The sequence below is a fragment of the Stomoxys calcitrans genome, chromosome 5, assembly GCF_963082655.1.
Source record: "Stomoxys calcitrans chromosome 5, idStoCalc2.1, whole genome shotgun sequence".
NCBI classification, from domain to species: domain Eukaryota; kingdom Metazoa; phylum Arthropoda; class Insecta; order Diptera; family Muscidae; genus Stomoxys; species Stomoxys calcitrans.
Window position 1 is genome coordinate 43591296 of NC_081556.1, and position 25541 is coordinate 43616836.

Here is a 25541-nt window from a genome sequence, read left to right on the forward strand (position 1 = left end):
TACCTGTAACATCGGATATTGTATCAAGGATAACACAGTGTCCGTAGCCGCCACTTGACCAATAAGAAAGCTCCAACCTCACGGCAGTGGTCGCAGCAATTTGGGTAGCCACAATGTCCAGAGGCATAAGATGTAGCATTTAATTCAGTGCATCAGATGGTGGCTCAGTGTGGCTGTGATGTATAAGCCAGCCATCCTTTTGATCCGGTTAAGTATTGAGCGGTAGCTGGATTTTTGAAGCGCCGTCCACCAGACCACAACACCATATAGCATAATAGGTCTGACAACTGCAGTATATACCCAATGCATGACACGCGGTCTAAATCCCCAACTTTTTCCAATGGCTCTCTTGCAGGTGTATAGGGCAAGAGTGGCCTTTCTTGGTCTGACAACTGCAGTGTATACCCAATGCATGACACGTGGTCTAAATCCCCAACTTTTGCCAATGGCTCTCTTGCAGGTGCATGGGGCATGGTGGCCTTTCTTGGTCTTTCCAAAATGTTGGATTTGAAGTTCAATTTCCTGTCCAGCAAAACACCCAGATATTTTGCGCTTTCTCTAAATGGAACATTCTCTCCACCCAAGGAGACAGGTTCCACTGTAGGCAACTTATATCTCCTGCTGAAAATAGCTACTTCTGTCTTGCAAATCTTAAAAAACACAAACGTTCTCTTTTATTTCGTTTTCAATTCCTTATAAATACTTATTTTTTAATATTATTTTTAATTTAGTTTCCCTTTTTTCAAAACGGAGAGGTGAACTTGATGGCCATAAATTATTAATCTTAAGTCGAAACTATGTAAAATTAATAAAGAAATTACCCGTACTTTAATTATAATTATAGGGTTGCCCAAAAAGTAATTGCGGATTTTTTAAAAGAAAGTAAATGCATTTTTAATAATACTTAGAATGAACTTTTATCAAATATACTATTTTTACACTTTTTTTCTAAAGCAAGCTAAAAGTAACAGCTGATAACTGACAGAAGAAAGAATGCAATTATAGAGTCACAAGCCGTTGAAAATGTTTGTCAACGCCGACTATATGTAAAATCCGCAATTACTTTTTGGGCAACCCAAAATAAGAATTGTTTATTTTTGTTAATGCTTTCTTTGAGATTTCACTTGTAGTACTTAGATGAGCTTATTTTCTAAATTTCAACCATTTAAACTGTCTCATGTGCTGGTAGAGATTCTTGAAACGTTCTCTGTTCTGCTGCCAAAGATGCCATTCGAGCTCCAAACAAAAGGCCAGACCAGAGAGTAGCAAACCAGTACACCATATGATCCAAATTGAACGGAAGTATGTGAGACTCAATGGCTCAACGATATCGTCTTCCAAAATCACCTTGACATAGTCCAGATATAGGGCATCAGCAAAGGCTTCATGGTTCCAATGGGATATGAGCCCATATTGAAAGGCTGATATAATGAATTCCTGCAAGGGCTTGGCGAAATGCGAATCCCTTTGTATGGGAATAATGTGAGCGTAGGGTCCCGTACATATCTTGGATAGGTGAAATATTGGGTTTTTCATGAAGCGTTGCTGAAGGCTGAGAAAATCCCAACGATCCGATTGAATGCAATAGCCAAAGGAGTTGTTGAATGCATCGCGATGTTTGTCTATTTCACCTTTGCTCACCGGCACCATTAGAGCCATGAACTCGGCAGAAAGATTCTTCGATAACATGTTTTCATATTCCCTATTCGTTATCATGATGGGCAATTTGGCATCGATGACATCCTGCATTGTATTGATTTGTGGTACATCCGGGGAGGCTGTCAGAAAACTGGCCATTTTGGTCAAATACAAATTGGTGAAGCAAAAGCCCATGATGAAGAGCATCACGAATATGAGACGAATGCGGACACCTGTTCCTCTAATGATTCTCAGAGGAGTTATCAACAACATTGAGCATATGGCCTGAAGAAGGGACATAGTGATGTCGCGTCTTGGCGGCGGCGTGACTACCCAAAGGCTTAGTGCTATATAGAATATGCTGCAGCACATAAAGTACCAGGTGTAGGGGCGGAAACTCCTCTGCAGAAACATGTGGGCAGGTGTCTCGTTGCGAGAGGGCACCATCATGCACCAGTCATTGATGCCTATGGGATAGCTGCTGCCAATATTTGAGCCAATTACTCCAGTATACGAATTCATGCTGATCTCCAGCTGCTTTAGCTCAATCATTTTAACGGTTTCTGCCAGATCCACCGGGTCATCTTCATGGCCATCGGTTTGGCTTTCGTTGTAGCTCGCTTTGATGTGATCCACAAAGACCATGAATAATTTTCCCGACACTCCACTTAGATGGGGCTTCTTCTTGCCCAGGCCATAGCGGGGGCCAGTCATGTAAAAGACTCGCGGCAGATCATAGCGTATGGGCGAGTTGATGACATAACCTTTGAAATCGGTGCTGTAATCCACGAAGAAAGTAGAACTGTTCCACTTGGAGGTCACATTGATTATTCGGAGAGTAGGATAGGGTTCGTGTATGAAGATGTTGTTGTCCACTGTTACCAGCAGGCAATTGATGAACTGCTTGCGCCATATCCAGCCATATACGCGACGTATGGTCTCATAGAAGCTAATGTATTCCTTCAAGTTACGGTAATATTCCTCCGATGAGAGTATGGGAAAATATATGAATATGGTCTTCAGGGAGCGTACTCCTTTCAATCCCACCGAGGCCAACCGCATGATGGGATCATCGAAACCTGTGGTCATTATCAAACACAACGTGGGTGTACTCAGATAGCCATCCATGCTCTGGTTATTGTTGATCATCAAAATGGATGGCACTAAGGGAAAAGTCTCCCAATAATCATGAAAGAAATCATTGGAAATCTCTGTATCTAGGGCCAGGCGTTCCGATATGTAGAAAACGAAATTTTTAAACTGATAGAGTTTATGAATACTGCTCACAATCTCTATGACAAAGCTATTATTGACCATCTGAGGCTGTGGCAGTTGCTCTTGGTGGATTCTTGAGATATTCGAAGAGAGTATCAGCAGGGCAATGGCGCTGTCCAGGACCATGGTGGTCGTTGAGGGCAACCGATTATGGTAACGTTAACGGACTAAATGGACAATCACTTGACATCAGCAGTACTTTTAAGTCATGTATTTGGCAATGTGCAACTAAAATGAAGTGGGCCATTAAATGCTTAGCCATTTACAAATGATGTGATTTGTGATAAGAAAATGAAAGAAATGTTTGTATATGCAAAGCTTTAAAATAACCGTCCTGCTGCCTATTTATCTACGTCGAAGTGCCAGGGAATGAGTGAGTTGGTTGAAGTGTCTATCTCAGTTATTACAATCAGCTAATGAGTTTTTATAAAAAGTTCAGGGGGATGTTTCGAAGCTTATTACCGAAAAGTCAATACAGTTTTAGATAGGATTTAGCAAAGTGAGATTTATAATCTGTGATATGTGTTTGCTAAATGAAGAGTATTGTATAAGAGTGTGGCCATCAAAATATCAACAAGTGAAAAGGCATTGAGTTCGGCCGGGATTCACACTATCTCAGATATTGGTTGCACAAAAAGTAATTGCGGATTTTTTAAAAGAAAGTAAATGCATTTTAATAAAAACTTAGAATAAACTTTGATCAAATATATAATTGCCATTTTGTTCGATAACCTTTTGCCATCTTCCTGGCAAATTTAGTATTCCACGCTCATAGAACTTCTGGCCTTTATCTGCAAAAAAAAGTGAACCAAGTGCGATTTTATAGCCTCATCATTGCCGAAAGTTTTACCATTTAAGGAGTTCTGCAAAGATCGAAATAAATGGTAGTCTGATGGTGCAAGGTCAGGGCTATATGGTGGATGCATCAAAAGTTCCCAGCCAAGCTCACTCAGTTTTTGGCGAGTGACCAAAGATGTGTGCGCTCTAGCGTTGTCCTGGTGGAATATGACACCTTTACGATTGACCAATTCTGGTCGCTTCTCCTTGATGGCTGTATTCAATTTGTCCAATTGTTGACAGTAAACATCCGAATTAATCGTTTGGTTCCTTGGAAGCAGCTCAAAATATACCACACCCTTCCAATCCCACCAAACAGACAGCATAACCTTCTTTTGGTGGATAACAGCATTTGAAGTGGTTTGAGCTGGTTCACCATGCTTGGACCATGATCGTTTTCGACTAACGGTGCTGTAAACAATCCATTTTTCATCTCCAGTTATGATTCGTTTTAAAAACGGATCGAATTCCATGCGTTTAAGGTGCATATCACAAGCGTTGATTCGGTTTGTTAAATGAATTTCTTTCAATACATGTGGTACCCATATATAAACTTTGATCAAATATATAATTGCCATTTTGTTCGATAACCTTTTGCCATCTTCCTGGCAAATTTAGTATTCCACGCTCATAGAACTTCTGGCCTTTATCTGCAAAAAAAAGTGAACCAAGTGCGATTTTATAGCCTCATCATTGCCGAAAGTTTTACCATTTAAGGAGTTCTGCAAAGATCGAAATAAATGGTAGTCTGATGGTGCAAGGTCAGGGCTATATGGTGGATGCATCAAAAGTTCCCAGCCAAGCTCACTCAGTTTTTGGCGAGTGACCAAAGATGTGTGCGCTCTAGCGTTGTCCTGGTGGAATATGACACCTTTACGATTGACCAATTCTGGTCGCTTCTCCTTGATGGCTGTATTCAATTTGTCCAATTGTTGACAGTAAACATCCGAATTAATCGTTTGGTTCCTTGGAAGCAGCTCAAAATATACCACACCCTTCCAATCCCACCAAACAGACAGCATAACCTTCTTTTGGTGGATAACAGCATTTGAAGTGGTTTGAGCTGGTTCACCATGCTTGGACCATGATCGTTTTCGACTAACGGTGCTGTAAACAATCCATTTTTCATCTCCAGTTATGATTCGTTTTAAAAACGGATCGAATTCCATGCGTTTAAGGTGCATATCACAAGCGTTGATTCGGTTTGTTAAATGAATTTCTTTCAATACATGTGGTACCCATATATCAAGCTTTTTCACCAGTCCAAGACTTTTTATGTGATAATGAACGGTTGATTTTAGTATATTTAACTTCTCTCCTATCTCACGCTCAGTTACATGACGATCCAATTCGATTAATGCTTTGATTTGGTCATCATCAACTTCATTTGGCCGACCTGAACGTGGCTCATCTTTAAGTGAAAAATCTCCAGAACGGAATTTGCGAAACCAATTTTGACACTGTCTTCCTTTTAAGGCTTTATCACCATACAAATCTCGTAACTTGATATTTTGCATGAGGTGTTTTGTTATGATTTTCAACTGATGTGCTAAGTATGGTTCAAATCGGTCCATCTCCTGATATAGCTGCCATATAAACCGATCAGGGGTCTTGACTTCTTGAGCCTCGAGGGAGCACAATTATTATCCGATTTACCTGAAATTTAGCATGAGGTGTTTTGTTATAACTTTCAACTGATGTGCTAAGTATGGTTCAAATCGGTCCATAACCTGGTATAGCTGCAATATAAACCGATCTGGGGTCTTGACTTCTTGAGCCACTAGAGGGTGCAATTATTATCCGATTTGGCTCAAATTTTGTACAAAGCCTTCTCTCATGGCCTTTAACATACGTGTCGAATATGGTATGAATCGGTTTATAACCTAATACAGCTCCCCTATATACCGATCTCCCTATTTTACTTCTTCAACCCCTAAAGGGCGCAATTCGTACTAGATTTGGCTGAAATTTTGCACAATGACTTCTACTATGGTCTCCAATATTCAATACAATTATGGTCCGAAATGAACCATAACTTGATATTGTTCCAATAACATAGCAATTCTTTTCGTTTATCCTTTATATGCCTTAAAAGAAATACCGTGGAAAGAGCTCGACAAATGCGATCCATGGTGGAGGATACGATTCGGCCCTGTCGAACTTAGCACGCTTTTACTTGTTTTTTTTTTCTGACTGCGGTGTAGTTTCCGAGTTAGCATAGCTAAACGTATCAAAATATAACGGTTGCTTTGCCTACATCATCAGAATGAATGAAAAGCTTTAGCAAAGATGTCCTATGAAGGCAAGCACTGTGCCATTGGCGCAAAAGGTCGAGGCGCTTGGAAAGCTATTCTCGGTTCGTTTAATTGCACAATTGTTCTGCCAGAGCCTATTAAAGTAAAGTAATTTCGATGTTTAAGGATTTTATTCATTTCCATTTGTATATTTTTTTTTAATTTTTACTCCATTTACTTCTTCACATTTCCATAATTTTATCGCACACACTTTCAAAACACTTGCAACAGCTATTTCCCCATTTTCTCCAATTCCTTCCACTTTGCATTTCCGCACTAAATGCCAGACAACTCAAAAGCAGGCCGCATCCCCATAGCATCCAAAGTGAACGATAAAAGTTCAGTGTCAAGGGTTCAAAGTGGTCCTGGTTGGGTATCATATGCACATAGCCCAAATACAAGGCATCTGCAAAGGCTTCCATTTGCCACAGCATGGTATGACCCGTTTCAAAGGTGTCCCAGACAAAGTCGTTTAAGGGTTGCGCCAAATGTGAATCTCTAACCAAAGGATATACCATGTAATAGGGACCAAGGCATATTTTGGACAGTCGAAAAATGGGGTTCTTCAAGTACCTCTGCTGCAAATTGGCAAAATTCCAACGGTCGGATTGAGTGCTATAGCCATAGGAAGTATTAAAGACTGCACGATGCTGGTTCATCCGCGTTTGATTCACAGTTACCACTAGGTCCAAAAATTCCTGGGGAAAATTTTTCAAAACAAGTACTGCATATTCATATGTCATGACCATGATGGGCAACTGTTCATCGATTATATCCTGTATGGTATTGATTTGGGGTCCCTCTGGTGTGGCCGTCAAATAGCTGGCCATTTTGGAGATATACAAATTGGTCTCCAGAAAACCCAAGACGAAAAGTAATAGAAATAGAAAACGCATGTGGGCTGTGGGTATATAAAGCAGCTTCAAGGGCATTATCAATAAAGTGGAACACACTGCCTGGAGAAACGACAAACCCAGATCACGTTGATCGACGGGCGAACATAGCCAGATACCCAAGGCAATGTAGACAACGGAGAAGCATATCAACAACCAGCTGTAGGTCTGGAAACTCTTGTGTAGATACTCATGCTCAGGAGTACGGTTGCGGAAGGGCACCATAATACACCAATCATTGATGCCAATGGGGTAGCTGTTGTCGGTTGAGGGATTCAGCATGTCCGTATAGGAATGCATGCTTATTTCCAGTTTCCTCTCTTTCACCATATCAAGGATTTCATCCAGCTTTGCAGGTTCATCTATACGGTCCGCTTGCAGGTAGGTGGCATTGATATGTTCCACAAAGGCTATAAAAAATTTCCCCGAGAACCCACTTATCCTTTTGTTATCCTTAACGCCTGGTGGCGCTTTTGTCATATAGAACACCCTGGGAATATCTCTTTGCATGGGGGTATCTATAATATAGCCTTTGAAATTTACCCGATAATTGACAAAGAAACTTTCGACACTCCAATTTTCGGCTATATTCACCACTAGGGGTCTTGGGTAGGGTTCCTGTATAAAGACATTATTGTCAACAGTTAAAAGTGCTGAATTGATAAATTGGTTCTGCCATATCCATTCGTATATATGGTCTATCTCTTGATGAAAACTCGGCGTTTCTTTGCTCAAAGGAAAGTAAAGGAATAGAGTTTTAAATCGCCGCACACCTTCCAAACTGGAGGCGGCCACCTGCATAATGGGGTCTTTACGATTTGTAGTTAGCACCAAACATAGGGAGGCTGTGTCCAGAAAACCCTTCATTTTTTTGATATTACTTAACATGATAACTGATGGCACCATGGAAAAATCATTCCAAAATCGTTGCAAGAAATCTCCGGCTAGATTACTATCCATCAAATGTTGTGATATGTAAAATGCAAAATTTTCGAATTGGTACATTGAATGCATGCTGGTCACCACTTCAATGGCAAAGCTGTTGTTCACTTTGTGAGGTAAAGTTGTGGTCTCTTGAGTTCTCCCCGAGTAGGAGAGTAGTATAAGCGCCATTGCGGTATTTAAAGTCATGTTGAACTTATTCCGAGCACAATTAAACATTGAGTGTATCTATTCTTACTTACAAATTGGCTTTAAGCAGTAGGCCATTTATAACGAGCTGTTGTGTTTGCAATAAATTGGCCATTTGCGTATCATTAATAGGCTGCCAATTATGAAGTGGCGGGGAATTACTACTAAAATGCGTGTGGCATGATACACTCGTAGGCGTCCCTAATAGTAGGGGCATTTTAATACCCTTTACCGAAGTATGGGGACAAATTCCCCATGGCGCTATAGACATATACCTAAGCTACATAATAAAAGTACGACCGGACCGAATCTTGTATACCCTCCACCATGGATCGCAGTTGTCGAGTTCTTTTCCCGGTATCATGACAAATGAAAAGAATTGCAATGCTATTGGAGCTATATCAAGTTATGGTCCGATTCGTAGCATAATTGATTTGAATGTTGGAGACCAACCACATCGAATATGAATTGCGCCCTTTAGGGGTTCAAGAAGCAAAATAGAGAGATCGGTTTATAGGGGAGCTGTATCAGGCTATAAACAGATTCAGACCGCATGTTGAAGGTCATGAGAGAAGCCGTTTTACAAAGTTTCAGCCAAATCGCTTAAGAATTGCGCCCTCTAGAGGCTCAAGAAATCAAGACCCCAGGCCGGTTTATATGGCAGCTATGCCAGGTTATGAACCTATTTCAACAGTACTTAACACTGTTGTTGGAAATCATAACAAAACTCCTCATGCAAAATTTTAGCCAAATCGGATAAGAATTGCGCCCTCTAGTAGTTGAAGAAGTCAAGACCCCTGATCGGTTTATATGACAGCTATACCAGGTTATGACCCGATCAAGACTACGGTCTTAGCGCAGATGTTTAAAGTCATATTAAAATGGAAAATTTCAACCAAATCGGATAAGAATTGCGCCCTCTAGTGGCTCAAGAAGTCAAGACCCCAGATCGGTTTATATGATACCAATACCAGGTTATGGGCCTATTTCAACAGTACTTAGCACAGTTATTGGAAATCATAACAAAACATCTCATGCAACATTTTAGCCAAATTGGATAAGAATTGCGCCCTCTAGAGGCTGAATAAGTCAAGACCCTAGATCGGTTTATATGGCAGCTATAGCAAAACATGGACCGATATGGCCCATTTAAAATCCCAACCGACCTACACTGATAAGAAGCGGCTAGCTTTACTATTTCAAAGTTAGCGTGCGGACACTGCTAGATCAACTTAAAATGTCATGACGATCAATAATATATACTTTATGGAGTCTTAGGCGAATATTTCGTGGAGTTACATACATAATTACGAAATTAGTATACCCCCATCCTATAGTGGAGGGTAGAAAAATTAACCTCAATAAGGAAAATCTAAGTCAGGAATTCCATGCTACTTAAAAAAATCCTTTTTGTTTTTCGTACCACGCCCCTAAGTTGTTTCATATTGGTATTGTGTCCCCACCTAAGGACCGCGAAAGCCGAGTGATAACATAAGAAATGCTCCAATGTCTCATCATCCTCCCCACATCATACTCTACACATGCTATCGCTTGCTGTACCTTTTTTGCATAAGTGAGCTCCTAGTACTATGTGTCCCTTTATGATTCTAAAAGCTATATTGACCTGCTTTTTACATCCTTTCAGTAATAGCCTGGTCTTTTGACGATCCGGATTTCTCCATACGGTTTTCGTCGTCCTACCGACCGTTTCGCTGTTCCACAATGTTAGATGCGCGATCGTCGCCTACGCCCTTAACTCGTACTGTGTCGACCCGACAAATTTCGGGTTAACCAAGTTTATTGATGGCAGTTTTCCGGCCTTCCCTATCAACTCGTCTGCTTTTTCAATCCACCTTACTCCGCTATGGACCGGCCCCCAAACGATGCGGATCGTGCCATCCTCAGAGAAGGCATTAACTCCTTCTTACAATCCAATTCTTTTCGTACAATTTACCGTCCTGGTTGTTATTTCCCTGACGGCCAGTTTACTGTCCGTAACGATTTTCACACTCTATGTACTCGCTTTAACACCACCTCATGCATTCCGTGATCGCCCGGATCTCCGCCTGCAAGACCATACAATGGTCAGGCAGTCAAAAGCAGATCTAAGTCCCTGGTTTCTCAATGTTGACCCCCGGGCCCACTCTGTACTCCAGCTTTGATCCATCTGTATAGCACGATCTTCCAGATGACAATACCAGAGTTCCGTCCAAGAATTCCAATCCAAGACTCGATCTCAAATGTTGTCTCAAGTATCTGATCGGACCCTATAAAGTATGTGTGTATATTCTTGGCTGTCGTAATCATTCAAGGCGATCTTTCCATGTCCGCCTATGTGTCCGTCTGTGTGTCTGTTAACATTACGCTACAGTCCTCTGAAATGAAGAAAATAAGCTGAAACTTTGCACAGATTCCGTATCTGCTCATAGACAGGTTATGTTCGGAGTTGGGCTATATCGGACTCTACCTTGATATAGCCCCCATATGGACGGACTCCTTGAGTTAAGTTCTTAAGCCCAAAAATGCCGCATTTATTGTTCGATTTCGCTGAAATTTGGCACTGTGAGGTGCTCTTCATACCGAGTATGGACTTTTTTGCAATATTACCTACTTACATTACTTTAGTTGACCATTACAGAATATTTTGTTCCTCTAGCTGAAGGTAGAATAAATTTCCAAACGCCTCTATCTTCTGCACTTCTTCTTCAAAATCTGAACCCAGTTTCTAGATGTCTTGCTCCATTTGATTTTGGTTTTGGTCTTACCCTTTTGCGTGTTCTATTTTGGTCGCCTTCAAAAGACTTCTTCGCTGGAATTTTCTATTCATTCTGACAACATGACTGAGTAAAAGCAAATGTTGCATTGTGATGCGTTTAACTATGCTCGTGGTTCATACGACTCCTATATGCCCCATCAAATCAAACCATATATTTTACGAAGGGTTTTTCTCTCAAACACTCCAAGTACTGCCTCGTCTGCCTTCGCAAGAACCCATGCTTCGGAGCCATTTACCAGCACGGGTAGTATCGGTGTCTTGTAGAGTGTAATCCGCAGATCGTGGTCCTTATTTCGTTTGCGTGGGTAGTCAATGTTAGGGAAGACCTTTTGGTGTTTTTTTAGTGTTGATATTCTTCTATCCATAGCTGCCTATAGACCGATCTTCCGAAATAGGGTGCTGAGCCTATAAAAGGAGTATTTTTCATCCGATTTCGATGAAATTTGGCACAGTTAGTTTTGGTAGACCTCTACACCTTTTTGTTGAATGTTGTCCAGATTGGACCATATATGAATATAGCTGCCATATAGACCGATCTCCCGATATAGAGTATTGAGTCTATAAAAGGAGCATTTTTCATCCGATTTCGATGAAAATTGGCATAGTTAGTTTTGGTAGACCTCTACACCTTTTTGTTGAATGTTGTCCGGATGGGACCATATTTGGATATACCTGCCATATAGACCGATCTCCCAATATAGAGGGTTGAATCTATAAAAGGATAATCTTTTATCCGAATTCGATGAAATTTGGCACAGTGGGTTCTGGACCACATTTGACAGGGGTCTTCCGGAACTCATTTTGCCATTTTTTATCCAAATCGGGTAGTAAATGAATGGTTAATGGCCTTAATACTGTATATCGGGAGATCGGGCGGTCGGTCTACATGTCAGCTTTATCCAAATATGGTGCGATCTGGACCACATCTAACAGGAATGGGTTTCGGGTCTGCCAAAACTCACTGTACCAAATTTCATCGGAAATCGGATGAAAAATTTTTCTTTTTATAGGGGCATATATCAGGAGATCGGTCTATAACGAAGCTATATATATCTAAATATGTTCCGATTTTGACCACATTAAACAGGAATGGTTAGATGTCTTTCAGAACTCACGGTGCCAAGTTTAATCGAAATCGGATGAAAAATGGGCATTTTATTGCCTCAACACTTTAAGTCGGGAGATCGATCTATACGATATAGCGGCTATAAATAAGTATGGACCGATTTTGTGAGATCAGAAGGTCAAGAATAAGATATTACTAGAAGTGATACAAAATGTTTTCAGCTACCAAAATATCTGAAAATTTATAATTACCCACAAAAAGTATTTATTTGGTAAATGTCTCTACCTCTGACTGTAGCTGGCCACCGGCGTCCAACCTATATAAAAATTAAATTTTATTCAAAATTTCATTTAATTTTATTGTGAATTTTTACATTAACGATAATAGTCAAGAGTGAGTGAGTTTTTTCTAAAAAATTAGTGCTATAAATATTTTTTTATATTAAATTTTTTCATAAAAAAATTTTGTCGAAAATTTTCAATTTAATAGAAGAGTTTAGTTTTTAAATTTCAACTATTTAACCGTTCTCAAGTGTTGGAAGAAATTCTTCAAATTATTTCTGCTCCTCTGTAAAAGATGCCATTTAACCTCCAAACAGAAGGCCAGACCAGCGAGAAGCAAACCAATCCACCAAAGCATCCAAATTGAACGGAAAAATGTTAGACTCAATGGTGAAACGTGGTCATCTTCCACAATGATGGTGACATAGTCCAGATAGAGGGCATCAGCAAAAGCCTCAGTGTTCCAAAACGACATTAGGCCATATTGAAAGGCAGACATTATGAATTCCTGCAAGGGTTTGGCCAAATGCGAATCTTTTTGTATGGGAAAGACGTGATAGAAGGGTCCCATACATATCTCGGAAAGGCGAAACATGGGCTTCTTCATAAAGCGTTGCTGAATACTGAGAAAATCCCAACGATCCGACTGAATGCTATAGCCAAAGGAGTTGTTGAAACTATCGCGATGTTTGTCCATTTCACCCTTGCTCACCGGCACCAATAAAGCAATGAACTCCGCAGGAAAATTCTTCGACATCATGATCTCATATTCATAGTTCGCTACCATGATGGGCAATTTGGCATCGATGACATCCTGCACTGTATTGATTTGTGGTACCTCCGGCGAGGCCGTCAAAAAACTGGCCATTTTGGTCAGATACAAGTTGGTGATGAAGAAACCCATGATGAAGAGCAGCACAAACAAGAAACGTATGCGGGTGCTTGGCACTTTCAAGATCCTCAGAGGAGAGATCATCACCATCGAACATATGGCCTGTAAAAGGGACAAACTGATATCACGTTTGGGCGGAGGAGTGCTTAGCCAAAGGCCCAACGCTATGTAGAAAACGCTAAAGCACATCAGGTACCAGGTGTAGGAGCGAAAACTCTTTTGCAAAAACTTTTGGGCAGGTGTTTCGTTGCGGTAGGGCACCATCATGCACCAGTCATTGATGCCTATGGGGTAGCTGCTACCAATGTTCGAGCCCAGGATTTCAGTATACGAATTCATGCTGATCTCCAGCTGTTTCAGCTGTATCATGTTTATAATTTCCAGCAAATTCACCGGTTCGTATTCATGGCCATCGATTTCGCTTTCGTCGTAGCTGGCATTGATGTAGTTAACGAAGACCATGAACAATATTCCCGATACTCCACTTAGATGGGGTTCTTTCTTGCCTAGGCCATAACGGGGGCCAGTCATGAAGACGACTCGTGGCAGATCATAGCGTACGGGCGAGTCAAGCACATAGCCTTTGAAATCGGTGCTGTAATCAACAAAGAAGGTGGAAGTGTTCCACTGCGAGGTCACATTGACTATTTGGAGTGTGGGATAGGGTTCGTGTATGAAGACGTTGTTGTCCACTGTCACCAGCAGGCAATTGATGAACTGCCTGCGCCATATCCACCCATATATGCGTCGTATGCCCTCAGTGAAGCGATTGTAATCTTTGAAGCTTTGATAATATTCCTCCGACGTGAGAATGGGAAAATATATGAATATGGTCTTGAGGAAACGTACCCCTCTCATGCCCTCCGCGGCCAACTTCATAACGGGATCATCGAATCCTGTGGTCAGTACCAAACACAACGCAGGTGTACTCAGAAAGCCAGCCATACTCTGGTTGTTGTTGATCATCAAAATCGATGGCACTGTGGGAAAAGTCTCCCAAAAGTCTTCTAAGAAGTCATTCGAAATCTCCGTGTCCAGGGCAAGGTGTTCCGATATGTAGAAAACGAAATTCTTAAACTGATAGCGTTCATGAATGCTGCTCACAATCTCAATGACAAAGCTATTATTGACCATCTGAGGCTGGGGTTGCTGTTTGTGATTACTTGCAATATTCGAAGAGAGTATCAGCAGGGCAATGGCGCTATCCAGGGCCATGATGACAACCGTTTATGTTAACTTCAACGGACTTAATGGACAAAAACTTGTCATCAGCAGGACTTTTATGTCATGTATTTTGAAGTGGCTGACTAAAGGACCATCAATCAAAGACTTGCCTATTTACAAAAGATTTGTCTTTCGACTCAACTCTGTCTGCTGCAATGTGCCATCTGATAATGAAACGTATAAAAATGCAGTGCCTCATTTATTTATGGCTCTCTGTGCAATGGGAAGAGTTCTTTGGTTGAACTTGTAATCGCTGTTATTGCAACCACTTCAACGAAGGAGCTTTTATACAATGTTCAAGGGGATGTTTAAAATTAATTACCAAAAAGTCAATAGAACTTTAGCTAGCTATCTTTTACGTGGAGAGATCTCTAATCTATGAGTTGTTATTATTTTGAGAATATGAGAGGGCGTCAGTCATCAAAGGTGGGTTATTGGTTAGGTTGAAAAGAGGGTGCGCAAATTAATCCATACCACTTCCCTAAGTTGGTTCATGTCTGGCATGGTGTGCCCATCCAAATGTTGGTGTCTGTTAGCCGCGAAAGCCGGACAATGATATAGGAAATGCTCCAACGTCTCATCATCTCCCCCAAGTGCCCTGTACATGCTATCACTTGCCGCACTTATTTTGCGTACGTGAGCTCGTAGTCCTATGTGACCCGTTATGATAGCAAAATCTGTACTGACATCCCTCTTACTGGTTTCAGTAACTGTCTCATCGTCTTATGATCCGGATCTTCCCACACATCTTTTAGTAGATAAGTGATTAATAAACTTTCTTTCGGTAGTCTTAATGCCTAGAAACTCCAGCTCCTTCATGATTGACCTCGATTTTACATTATTCTATATCAATAAATCCTATCATTCCTTGACAGCGAGAGAACTCTCTATGTAGGCAAGTATGTCGTGAAGGGCTTTTCAGTAGACTTGACTCCAGGTAGGCGATCTCCGGGGATCTTTGACTATTAACCTCTCCGGAGTTGGTTCTATACGGCAGCTTTATCTAAATATGTACCGATATGGACAATATTTGGTTCGAATAACGGAGGATCCTACTTACTGTTCTATATTTCTGCGTAATCAGACAATAAATGCTCCTGTTATTGGCTGAAGACCCTGAATTGGTAGATCGGTCTATAGGGATCCAGGCCCCCCGGGCTACGTCCCTGTTGGTGGGTATGAAAAACTGCGCTTAAAAATCACCCAGGATATGGGGAGAAAGTAGGTAAAAAGACTACCTGTAGTGTCCAGCGAATAAGCGCGGATTATTCTGATGCGGCAGAGCGGATGTGATCTGGAATGACACTTCGTTCTGCAAGTCGGTGAACACACGTCTGAAACTCGGCCCAGTAAAATGGTGATGACGAGTACGCTGGGTGAAGTTGCATGCGACGGCTCTTCTTCGTGGAATTGATCTCAGACGAACGGATGGCAGCTGCAACCTGGTACGGCACTTCCTCTGGTTCTGATGGTTTGCGCGTTCATTAGCGTAGTGGTACAGCAGTGGCTATACCTATTGGGAGTATAAGGGTCAATCGAAGGGCAACAATTCAGTTCGGTCGGCAGATGGCAAGGTGTCTGAGATAACACAATGTATGTCTGGGTGTCTTATGGGGCCGTAAAGCGTTATGTATGAATACTTAGTCAGCAAGGAAATGGAAAGTACTAGCGGGACCCGCCGGGACTGGAAGAATCGAGCTGCATGGCCTATGGGTACTTCACCGCGTAAGAAGACTCCCATGACAATGGAAGAACCAAGTTACGTTGCCTGGAAGTGCGTCATCACGTTATTAGACTCGAAGGCACGGGAAGAATGCAATTTCTGATACACTGGAACAATGGATTTAGGGTGCTTACGGTTTATTTGACGATTTGTACTTAGTATGACGAATAAGACGAGTAATACAAAAAATTTTTAAAAACTTTTTTCGCAGCAGTTACGTTGTCTTGATATGTATTTTTTGGATCTTCCAACCGAATAACGAGCAACTCTTTTAGAACAATATTAAATATGAGTCCAAATAAGTGTTTTTAAACAAATAAGTGTTTTTATTTGTTACTCGTCCAGGCGAGCAATGCGCAACTCCTCCAGAAGAGTATTTTATAAATTTTCCAAAACACTCATCTGTTACTCCGTCATACGATTCTGCGTGATTTTAAGATCATCCAAGGATCCTCTGACTTACTCTTTAGTAACACATGTGGAAGATTCGCGGAATACTCTATCAGAAGAATCGTCTCCAGGACACAACTCCTCATATACGACTCATCCGCGATCGTAACCTTCATCTAGAAGATACGCGGAAGATTGTTTGGCGATCAAAAATGTTTGCTGGGTTTATTTACATTAATACGCATGATCCGGCCACACAGCCATTCATACTTACATGTATGGGTTTCAGTACATGTGATGAACATTCACACACCAATGTGAAGGGCACACAGTCGGGCATAGAAATGGGGATTTTGTTTATTGGCACGGGTGCTCGCATTGGTTGTCGTTATTCGACGTCTATTTTAACAAGACAAATGGGATATAATTCTCACTTGGTTGATGTAGCCATTCCTACCCAGCAAAATTTTCGTTTCCAAAATCGAAGGTTTTAGGTATCTGGATGTACCCCAGAACTGCTGTTGTGATTTTAACATGGAGCTGTCGTTGGAAAATGCAATATTTTTTCAACATCCTTTGAAGCGAATTTTATTCCCTTCTTTTATTATAGTTTAGGTTCAATATTGTTTTTTAAAATGGTTTACAAAATGGGATTTACAAAAGATGTTGGGAAATAGTAAGAAAAAAGCAAGGTTAAGTCGACGTAGAAGAAAATTACCATAGAAGCTTCAAGTGGAAAATCGACCAAATCGCAAGAGTAAGACGAAACTTCTTCTAAAGCACCTAGCTCTAATAGTCAAAAAAGGGGTTGAAGCTAGTAAACATGCAATTCATTCATAACTCTCCCATTTCATATCTCACAGTACCGGTTAAACTTAGCATAGTCAATGCTATTCTTCATGACTTCTCAAGATGTAGGAAAAGAACAAACTTCGTCACTTTGGAAGTACATAAAATGATGTTCTTTTAGGATAACTTGCAATTAATTTTACTGGGCACATAATGTTACATCTTTCTGAGGCTGGCCATCAGTCGTTAAGCAGACAGAATAGTAAGACGTGTGGCATAGTCCGCATTCAAGAAGCCTCGAAGGCCTTACGGCCTAAACAGAATGAACGCGTTGAATAATCCAAATCTTCAAACAAATGTTACAAAAGCAACTCGCAAAAGTTAAACAATTTTTAACTTTGACGACCGAAAACACTACGTCACGTGAGGCACACTTTTCCCCGTTTTGAAAACCAAAGCTCAATGCGCTCATTCTGTTTTGGCCTTAAGAATTTCATCACCAACTAACCCGATTGGTACGGATCTTTACGCGACTCGTCCGAATCATAACGCATGCATGCTAATGCTGGCTTCTTCGCATCCTAACGCATCCGCATGTATGGAAAACAATTAATGAATTCCTAACCTAAAATTTTCTTCTTCGAGGTTACTTTTTAGTTTTTAGAGCGCACAACAAGTTGGAGGCCACCCTAGCGCAGAGGTTAGCATGTCCGCCTATGACACTGATCGCCTGGGTTAGAGTCCTGGCGAGACCATCAGAAAAAAACTATCAGCGGTGGTTTTCCCCTCCTAATGCTGGCAACATTTGTGAGGTACTATGCCATGTGAAACTACTCACCAAAGAGGTGTCACACTGTGGCTCGCCGTTCATTGAGCTTAAACTTGAATCGAACTGCACTCATTGATATGTGAGAAGTTTGCCCCTGTTCCTTAGTGGAATGTTCATGGGCAAAATTTGCATTTGCAACAAGTCGATTACTTGCTTAGATGTATTTCTATAGTCGCATGGGGCAGATTAATATCTGCACACTTTTTTCAACCTTACCTAACCTAACCTGTTCGCATCATAATGCGACTCGTCCGCATCCTAACGCTGATTTGTTCGCACCCTAATGCGACTTGTCTGCATCATAACGCTGATTTGTTCGCATCCTAACTTTGACTTGCTCTCATCCTAACGCGACTCGTTCGGATCCCATCGCTAATTCGTTCGCATCTAAGCACGACTCGTCCACAACCTAACGCAGACTTGTTCACATCCTGACTCTGAGTTGCTTGCATTTTAACGCAACTAGTATGCATTCCAACGCTAACTTGTTTGCATCCTAACGCGACTCGTTCGCATCCTAACGTTGATTCGTTCGCATCCTAACGCAGATTTGTTCGCATCCTAACGCGACTCCTTCGGATCCTAACGCTGACTTGTTCGCATCCTAACACGACTCGTACGCATCCTATCGCTGATTCGTTTGTATCCTAACGCGACCCGTTCGCATCCTAACGCTGATTCGTTCGAATTCTAACGCGACTAGTCCACACCCTAACGCAGACTTGTTCGCATCCTAACGCGACTCGTTCGGATCCTAACGTTGATTCGTTCGCATCCTAACGCGGCTCATCTGCGTATTAACGCTGACTTGCTCGCATCCTAACGTGACTTGCTTGAATCCTAGCGCCGATTTGCTTGGATTTTAACGCAACTAATATGTATTCCAACGCTAACTTGTTCGCATTAACGCGACTCGTTCGCATCCTAACGCGGCTCATCTGCGTCCTAACGCTGACTTGTTCGCATCCTAACACGACTCGTACGCATCCTATCACTGATTCGTTTGCATCCTAATGCGACCCGTTTGCATCCTAACTCTGATTTGTTCGAATTCTAACGCGACTCGACCACATTCTGACACTGATTTGCTCGCATTTTTACGCAACTCGTACGCATCCCAACTCTAACTTGTTCGCATCCTAACGTAACTCGTCCGCATACTGACGCACACTTGCTCGCATCCTAACGCGATCCGTCAGTATGCGAGCGACGATTCCCCTAACACTGCTTTTATCTTTCCAGACTTCAACGGTAAAACCAATGGTGCGCGTATAAGGCAAAATCCAAGACCCTCAAAATGCTCACTGGTGGAAGACCACCGAATACCAGACAATCCGAATAGCAGAAAATCTGAGTACTAGCTGAATACTTAACCGCCAGAAAGTTTAACAATACCGAGCTGTCCGAATACCTAAGAAATCTACCGAATACCGAATCTAGCCGACCCTTTACCTCAATTCCCTAGAACAGGCACCTATGGGCTAAAAGCGCCCCATTGACTGTCACCCACTAACACCTTGAACCGAAGAGTTTAGAACATCATCTTGAACTGTACCTAGTTCCCTGAAAGGGGTTTTATTACTTTATTTCCCGTTAACATTCCATTAGGGAACAGAGGATACTTCTCTCATATCAATGAGTGCCAGTCCGATTCAAGTTTTAAGCTCGATGATATGAAGTTCTAAGTGCGATGATATGGCAGAATACCTCAAAAATGTAGCAAGCATTAGTAAGGGGATAACCAATTTGTTTTGTTTTATTCTAAAATTTACCCAAAAAATTTATTTGACAATTTCGGTTATTATTCAACTTTAACTAGCATTGGGTTTTATTTAAAAAAATATAATTCTCAACAAACTACAAAAATGTGCCATAAAATCTTAATTTTTCTTTAAAACTAGAACTTTTTTAATCCAATAAACGTTTCGAGAAAATCTCACTTGTTCAAGTCCATAGCAATGGTCTTTCCCGTTGTAAATCGTTAAAACATCGCTGAGTCATCTCTCTTAGTTCTAACAAACAATCCATTCCTTCGTTCTTTATATTCTCTCTTTCCATTGAGTAACCGAACCAAAGATTTTATTGCGAACCCTGTGGCCTATTCGGCCACAAGCTGTTGTGATTCTCTGCCAGCTGATGTGTTTTATCTCCAAACATAATATCAGGCCACTTGTAACCATACCCAACCACCACACTATCCATATGGAACGAAAGAAATCCATTGTCAGAGGCTTTTCTGGATCATCTACCATGATCAAGTGCGCATAGCCCAAGTATAAGGCATCTCCAAATGCTTTTCGTTCCCAATGGCGCATAAGACCCGCCTGTACGGCAGTCAAAATAAATGTCTCCAAAGGTTGCTGAAAATGCGAATCTCTTAACATGGGAAACACATGATTGAAGGGACCTATACACATGTCGGTGAGTCGAAAAAGTGGAGACTTCATATAACGCTGTTGTAAATTTTCAAAAATCCAGCGGTCTGTTTGAGTGCTATAGCCATAGGACGTGTTGAAGTTATCCCTATGCTGGTCCATTTCCAATTTGTCACTGGCATTCACCACTAGGTCCATAAAAGCTTGGGGGAAATTGTAGGACTGCATGATGGCGTACTCATATGGCATAACCATTATGGGTAATTTCTCGGCGATGACATCCTCATAGGTGTTTATTTGTGGTATCTCTGGCGAAGCGGTCAGGTAGCTGGCCATCTTGGTCAAATAGAAATTCGAAACGAAGAAGCCCCATACAAACAGCACGATGAACATATAACGCATGCGAAATATGGGTAGAGTCAAAAATTTCAAAGGTACAATGAGCAGCAAGGAATTTATGGTCTGTACAAAGGATAGGCCTAGATCCCGGCTCTCGGAGGGAGTACACAGCCATATGGCTAGGGTAACATAGCCAATACTTAGAAATAACAACCACCAAGTGTACCTGCGAAAGCTCTTCTTCAAATAGAGATGCTCTGGCGAACGATTGCGATAGGGCACCATAATGCACCAGTCATTAATGCCTATGGGATAGCTATTACCTGCCTGGGATTTCAGCATATCCGTGTACGAATGCAAGCTTACCTCCAATTCTTGGTTATCCACCATTTCAATAATACGATCCAACTTTACTGGCTCTGTCTCCAGTTGGTCATTATCATTCTTGGCGTAGGTGGCATTGATATAACTCAAGAAGCTCATGAATAATTTGCCCGAAACTCCGCTGACCCTGTGGTTTTTTCTAAAACCATAAGGACTACGGGTCATATAGAATATTCGTGGAGGATCATGGCGTAGGGGACTTTTTACCACATAACCCTTAAAGTTACTGCGATATGGCACAAAGAAGTTGCGCACATTCCACTGTGCAGTCAAGTTGATCACATTGGTCACGGGATAGGGCTCTTGTATGAAGACATTGTTCTGTGTGGTCACCAACACCGTATTGATGAATTGAGTCCTCCATATCCATTCGTAGAGCAGCTGTATTGTCTCGAAGAATACATACTCTTGCAGCTTATCCTCAGTTTGTCTTCTTTTTTCCATGGGGAAAAATATGAAGATGGTCTTCAAATATCTGACTCCCTCCATGCTTGCAGCAGCCATATTCATGATGGGATCCTCCTGATGGGTGGTCAGCACCACGCACAAAGAAGAGGTGCTTAAGAAGCCCCTCATCGATTGATTATTATTTATCATTAAGACACTGGAGACCATGGGAAACCCCTGCCAAAATTCTTGTAAAAAATCCTCTGCCATTTGGCTGTTCAAAGCCAGATTTGGTGATATGAAAAATACAAAATTTTCAAATTGATACAAATGATGAATGCTGCTGACAATTTCCACGACAAAAGTGTTATTCACCATTTGGGGTAGGGTTGTGTTTTCGCTGGCCTTCTTGGAGGCATTCGAAGAAAGTAGCAATAAGGCTATTGCAGTGCTTAATGACATTTTGTTTGTTTATGAACCTATCCACCCAAGAGTTAACACTGGAATGTTTTCACCAGTAAGCCGGGTTTTCTTAATGAGGTGTTGGTTTTGAATGAAGGTGGCCCCAGTGGCTATTAGCATGAGTTGCTAAGGAGATAATGTGCTTGCGATGCTAAGTCACTGTCGTACTTGAATGAGGGAGTGATAATGAAAGTGGAAAACGATTGCTTGACAATGTCTAAACACTGCAAAATAACGAAATTGGCTGTTTTTTTTTTTAAATCGGGAATTATATTGGCATATGTGCTGAAGTTGCAATAAAGTTACTAAAACTTTTAACTACTGTGTTATTGTCATACAACTGGAAACAAAATTCAGTCTTTGCATCTCCAACCGGTTCTATCATTCCCATTGCGATATCTTGGCTTTCTGTTTGGAAAGGGAACTAAAACTACTCTTTCCGCTTGGAAAGGGAACTAAAACTACTTTTCCGTTTGGAAAGGGTACTAAAACTTCTCTTGTCGCCTGAAGGGGTACTTAAACTACTCTTTCTATTTGGAAAGGGTACTGAAGCTACGCTTTCCGTTTGAAAAGGATACTAAAACTAACCCTTCCGTTTAGTAGGGATATTAAAACAACCCTTTCCGTTTGCAAACGGGTACTAAAACTGGCCTTTCTATTTTGAAACGAGTTCTAAAACTACCCTTTCCATTTGGAAAGGGTGCTAAAACTACCCTTTCCATTTAGAAAGGGTAAGAACACTGCCGTTTCCGTTAGGAAAGCGTACTAAAACTTATCATTCCTTCCGGAAAGGGTACTAAAACTTCTCTTGTCGTCCGGAAAAGTACTAAAACTTATCTTTACTTCTTGAAAGAGAACTAAAATTACTCTTTTCGTTTGAAAAGGAGCAAAAACTTTTCTTGTCGTCTGGAAGGGGTACTAAAACTTATATTTACTTCTGAAAATGGTACTAAAACTTCTCTTTCCTTCTGGAAAGGGTACTAAATCTTTTCATGTCTTCTGGAAGGGGTTCTAAAACTTATATTTACATCTGAAAAGGGATCTTAAACTACTCTTTCCGTTTGGAAAGGGAATTAAAACTGACCTTTCTATTTGGAAAGGGTACAAAAACTTATCTTTCCTTCTGGAAAGGGTACTAAAACTTTTCTTGTTGTCTGGAAGGGGTACTAAAACTTTTCTTGTTGTCTGGAAAGGGTACTAAATTATTCTTTTTATTTGGAGTGGGTACTAAAACTTCCTTTCCGTTTGGAAAGGATACTTAAACTGCCCTTTCCATTTGTAAACGGGTACTAAAACTACCCTTTCCATTTGGAAGACGTACTATAACTAAATATTCTGTTTGGAAAGGGTACCATAACTACCCTCTCTGTTTGGAAAGGGTAATATAACTAATCTTTCCGTTTAAAAGGATACTAAATCTACCCTTTCCGTTTGGAAAATGTACTAAAACTAGACTTTCCCTTGGGAAAGACTGCTAAAACTACCATTTACGTTTAGAAAGGGTACTAAAACTAGACTTTCCCTTTGGAAAGGGTGCTAAAATTGCCCTTAACGTTTAGAAAGGGTACTAAAGCTGCGTATTTGGAAAGGGTATTAAATCTACGCTTACCGATTGGAAGGGTACTAAAGCTACACTTTCCATTTGGAAGGGGTACTAAAGCTACCGTTTTCGTTTGGAAAGGGTACTAAAGTTACCCTTTTCGTTTGGAAAGGGTACCAAAACCACCCTTTCCATTTGGAAACGGCTAGTAAAACTGCTCTTTCCATTTGTAAAGGGGTACTAAAACCACACTTTCCATTTGGAAACGGGTATTAAAACTACCAAAAAGGATACTAAATCTACCCTTCCGTTTGAAAATGTACTAAAACTAGACTTTCCCTTTGGAAAGGCTGCTAAAACTACCCTTTACGTTTAGAAAGGGTACTAAAACTAGACTCCCTTTGGAAAGGGTGCCAAAACTGCCCTTAACGTTTAGAAAGGGTATTAAAACTTCGTTTTTCGTTTGGTAAGGGTACTTAAACAACCCTTTCTGTTTGAAAAGGGTACTATAACTACCTTTTCCGTTTGATAAAAAAACTAAAACTACACTTTAACTTTAGAAAGGGTACTTAAACTACCCTTTTTGGTTGGAAAGGGTACATAAACTTCCCTTTCCGTTTGGAAAGGGTATTAAATCTACGCTTACCGATTGGAAACGGTACTAAAGCTACACTTTCCATTTGGAAGGGGTACTAAAGCTTCCAATTCGCTTGGAAAGGGTACTAAAGCTACCTTTTGCCTTTAGAAATGGTACTCATAATACCTTTTACGTTCAGAAAGGGTACTAAACCTACCCCTTTCGTTTGGAAATGATACAAAACCTACCCCTTCCGTTCGGAAATGGTACTAAAACTCCCTTACTTATTGGGAAGGGTACTAAAACTGCCTTTTCTGCTTGGAAAGTTTACTAAACTTTCCCTCTCCGCTTGGATAGAGTAATTAAGCGGTCCTTTCCGGTACTTAAATTACCCTTTCCATTTGGAAGCATACTTAAACTTCCCTTTCTCTTGGAAGTGTACTAAATCTACCCTTTTCAGTTGGCAAGGGTACTAAAATTACCCTTTCTAGTTGGGAAGTTTTCTACTAATAGCCTTTTCAGTTGGATAGGGTACTAAACCTAGCATATTAATTTAGGAGAGTACTAAATCTACCCTTTTTCTTTGGAAAGGGTACTAAAAGTACCCTTTTCTTTTGGAATGGGGATTAAAATTACCCTGTTATGTTGAAAGGGGTAACAGAATTACCCTTTTCTTTTGTAAAGGGTACAAAAACTGCCCTTTCCGTTTGGAAAATTTGCTTAAACTTTTGAAAAGAATACTATAACTTCGCTTTTCGTTTCAAAAAAGGTACTTGGCCTACGCTTTCGATTTGGAAAGGGTTCCAAACTAGTCCTTTCATTTGGAAAGGGTAACAACGAGACAACCCTGTTTCTTTTGGGGATAATAAAACTAGCCTTTTCTGTTGGAAAGGCTACAATAAATTCGCTTTTTTGTTGCAAAGGGTAAAACTACCCTTTTCTTTCCGCAACGGTTCTAAAACTACCCGTTCCTTTTGGAAAGATACTATAGCAACCCTTCATATTTGAAAATTTTAGATTTTACTGCTGGTTCTTTAGATTTGGAAAGGGTTCTTAATGTACCCCTTTCGTTTGAAAGTGTTCGAAAACTTCTCTTTTCTCTTGGAAAAAGTACTAAAGCTTCCTTTTGGAAAGGAAAGAGTACTAAAACTATTCTCTTTCTACCATCCTTTGCTTTGAATATACCCCCCATTACCGTAGGATGGGGGGTATATTCATTTAGTCATTGCGTTTGCCACACATGGAAATATCAATTTTCAACCCTACAAAGTATATATATTTCGGATCGCCGATCGTCTAAAACGATTTAACGATGTCCGTGTGTCTATCCGCCTGTCCGTCTATCCGTCTGTCCGTCTGTCCGTCTATCCGTCTGTCCGTCTATCCGTCTGTCCGTCTATCCGTCTGTCCATCTATTCGTCCGCCTGTTGTAATCACTC

The 25541-nt window shown here is 40.9% G+C and overlaps 4 protein-coding genes across 4 annotated transcripts; all 4 read right to left on the minus strand.

The window, feature by feature from the left end:
• Positions 1-1143: 1143 nt before the first annotated feature.
• On the minus strand, positions 1144-3039 carry LOC106081043 (uncharacterized). Its single transcript, XM_013242731.2, has one exon. It carries the CDS (start codon positions 3037-3039, stop codon positions 1144-1146), a length of 1896 nt encoding a protein of 631 aa, XP_013098185.2.
• Positions 3040-6226: 3187 nt separating this feature from the next.
• On the minus strand, positions 6227-8068 carry LOC131997890 (uncharacterized). The gene has a single exon (XM_059369750.1). The coding sequence runs from the start codon at positions 8066-8068 to the stop codon at positions 6227-6229; it is 1842 nt and encodes a 613-aa protein (XP_059225733.1).
• A 4355-nt stretch (positions 8069-12423) lies between these two features.
• On the minus strand, positions 12424-14298 carry LOC106081045 (uncharacterized). Its single transcript, XM_013242733.1, has one exon. The coding sequence runs from the start codon at positions 14296-14298 to the stop codon at positions 12424-12426; it is 1875 nt and encodes a 624-aa protein (XP_013098187.1).
• Positions 14299-20077: 5779 nt separating this feature from the next.
• Positions 20078-21985, minus strand: LOC106081046 (uncharacterized). Its single transcript, XM_013242734.2, has one exon. The coding sequence runs from the start codon at positions 21983-21985 to the stop codon at positions 20078-20080; it is 1908 nt and encodes a 635-aa protein (XP_013098188.2).
• Between the last annotated feature and the right edge of the window lie 3556 nt (positions 21986-25541).

What these genes read in the sequence shown, in the direction of transcription:
- LOC106081043 (XM_013242731.2), bottom strand. Translation starts at nt 3,039, where the DNA reads ATGGTCCTGGACAGCGCCATTGCCCTGCTGATACTCTCTTCGAATATC.
- LOC131997890 (XM_059369750.1), bottom strand. Translation starts at nt 8,068, where the DNA reads ATGACTTTAAATACCGCAATGGCGCTTATACTACTCTCCTACTCGGGG.
- LOC106081046 (XM_013242734.2), bottom strand. Translation starts at nt 21,985, where the DNA reads ATGTCATTAAGCACTGCAATAGCCTTATTGCTACTTTCTTCGAATGCC.
- LOC106081045 (XM_013242733.1), bottom strand. Translation starts at nt 14,298, where the DNA reads ATGGCCCTGGATAGCGCCATTGCCCTGCTGATACTCTCTTCGAATATT.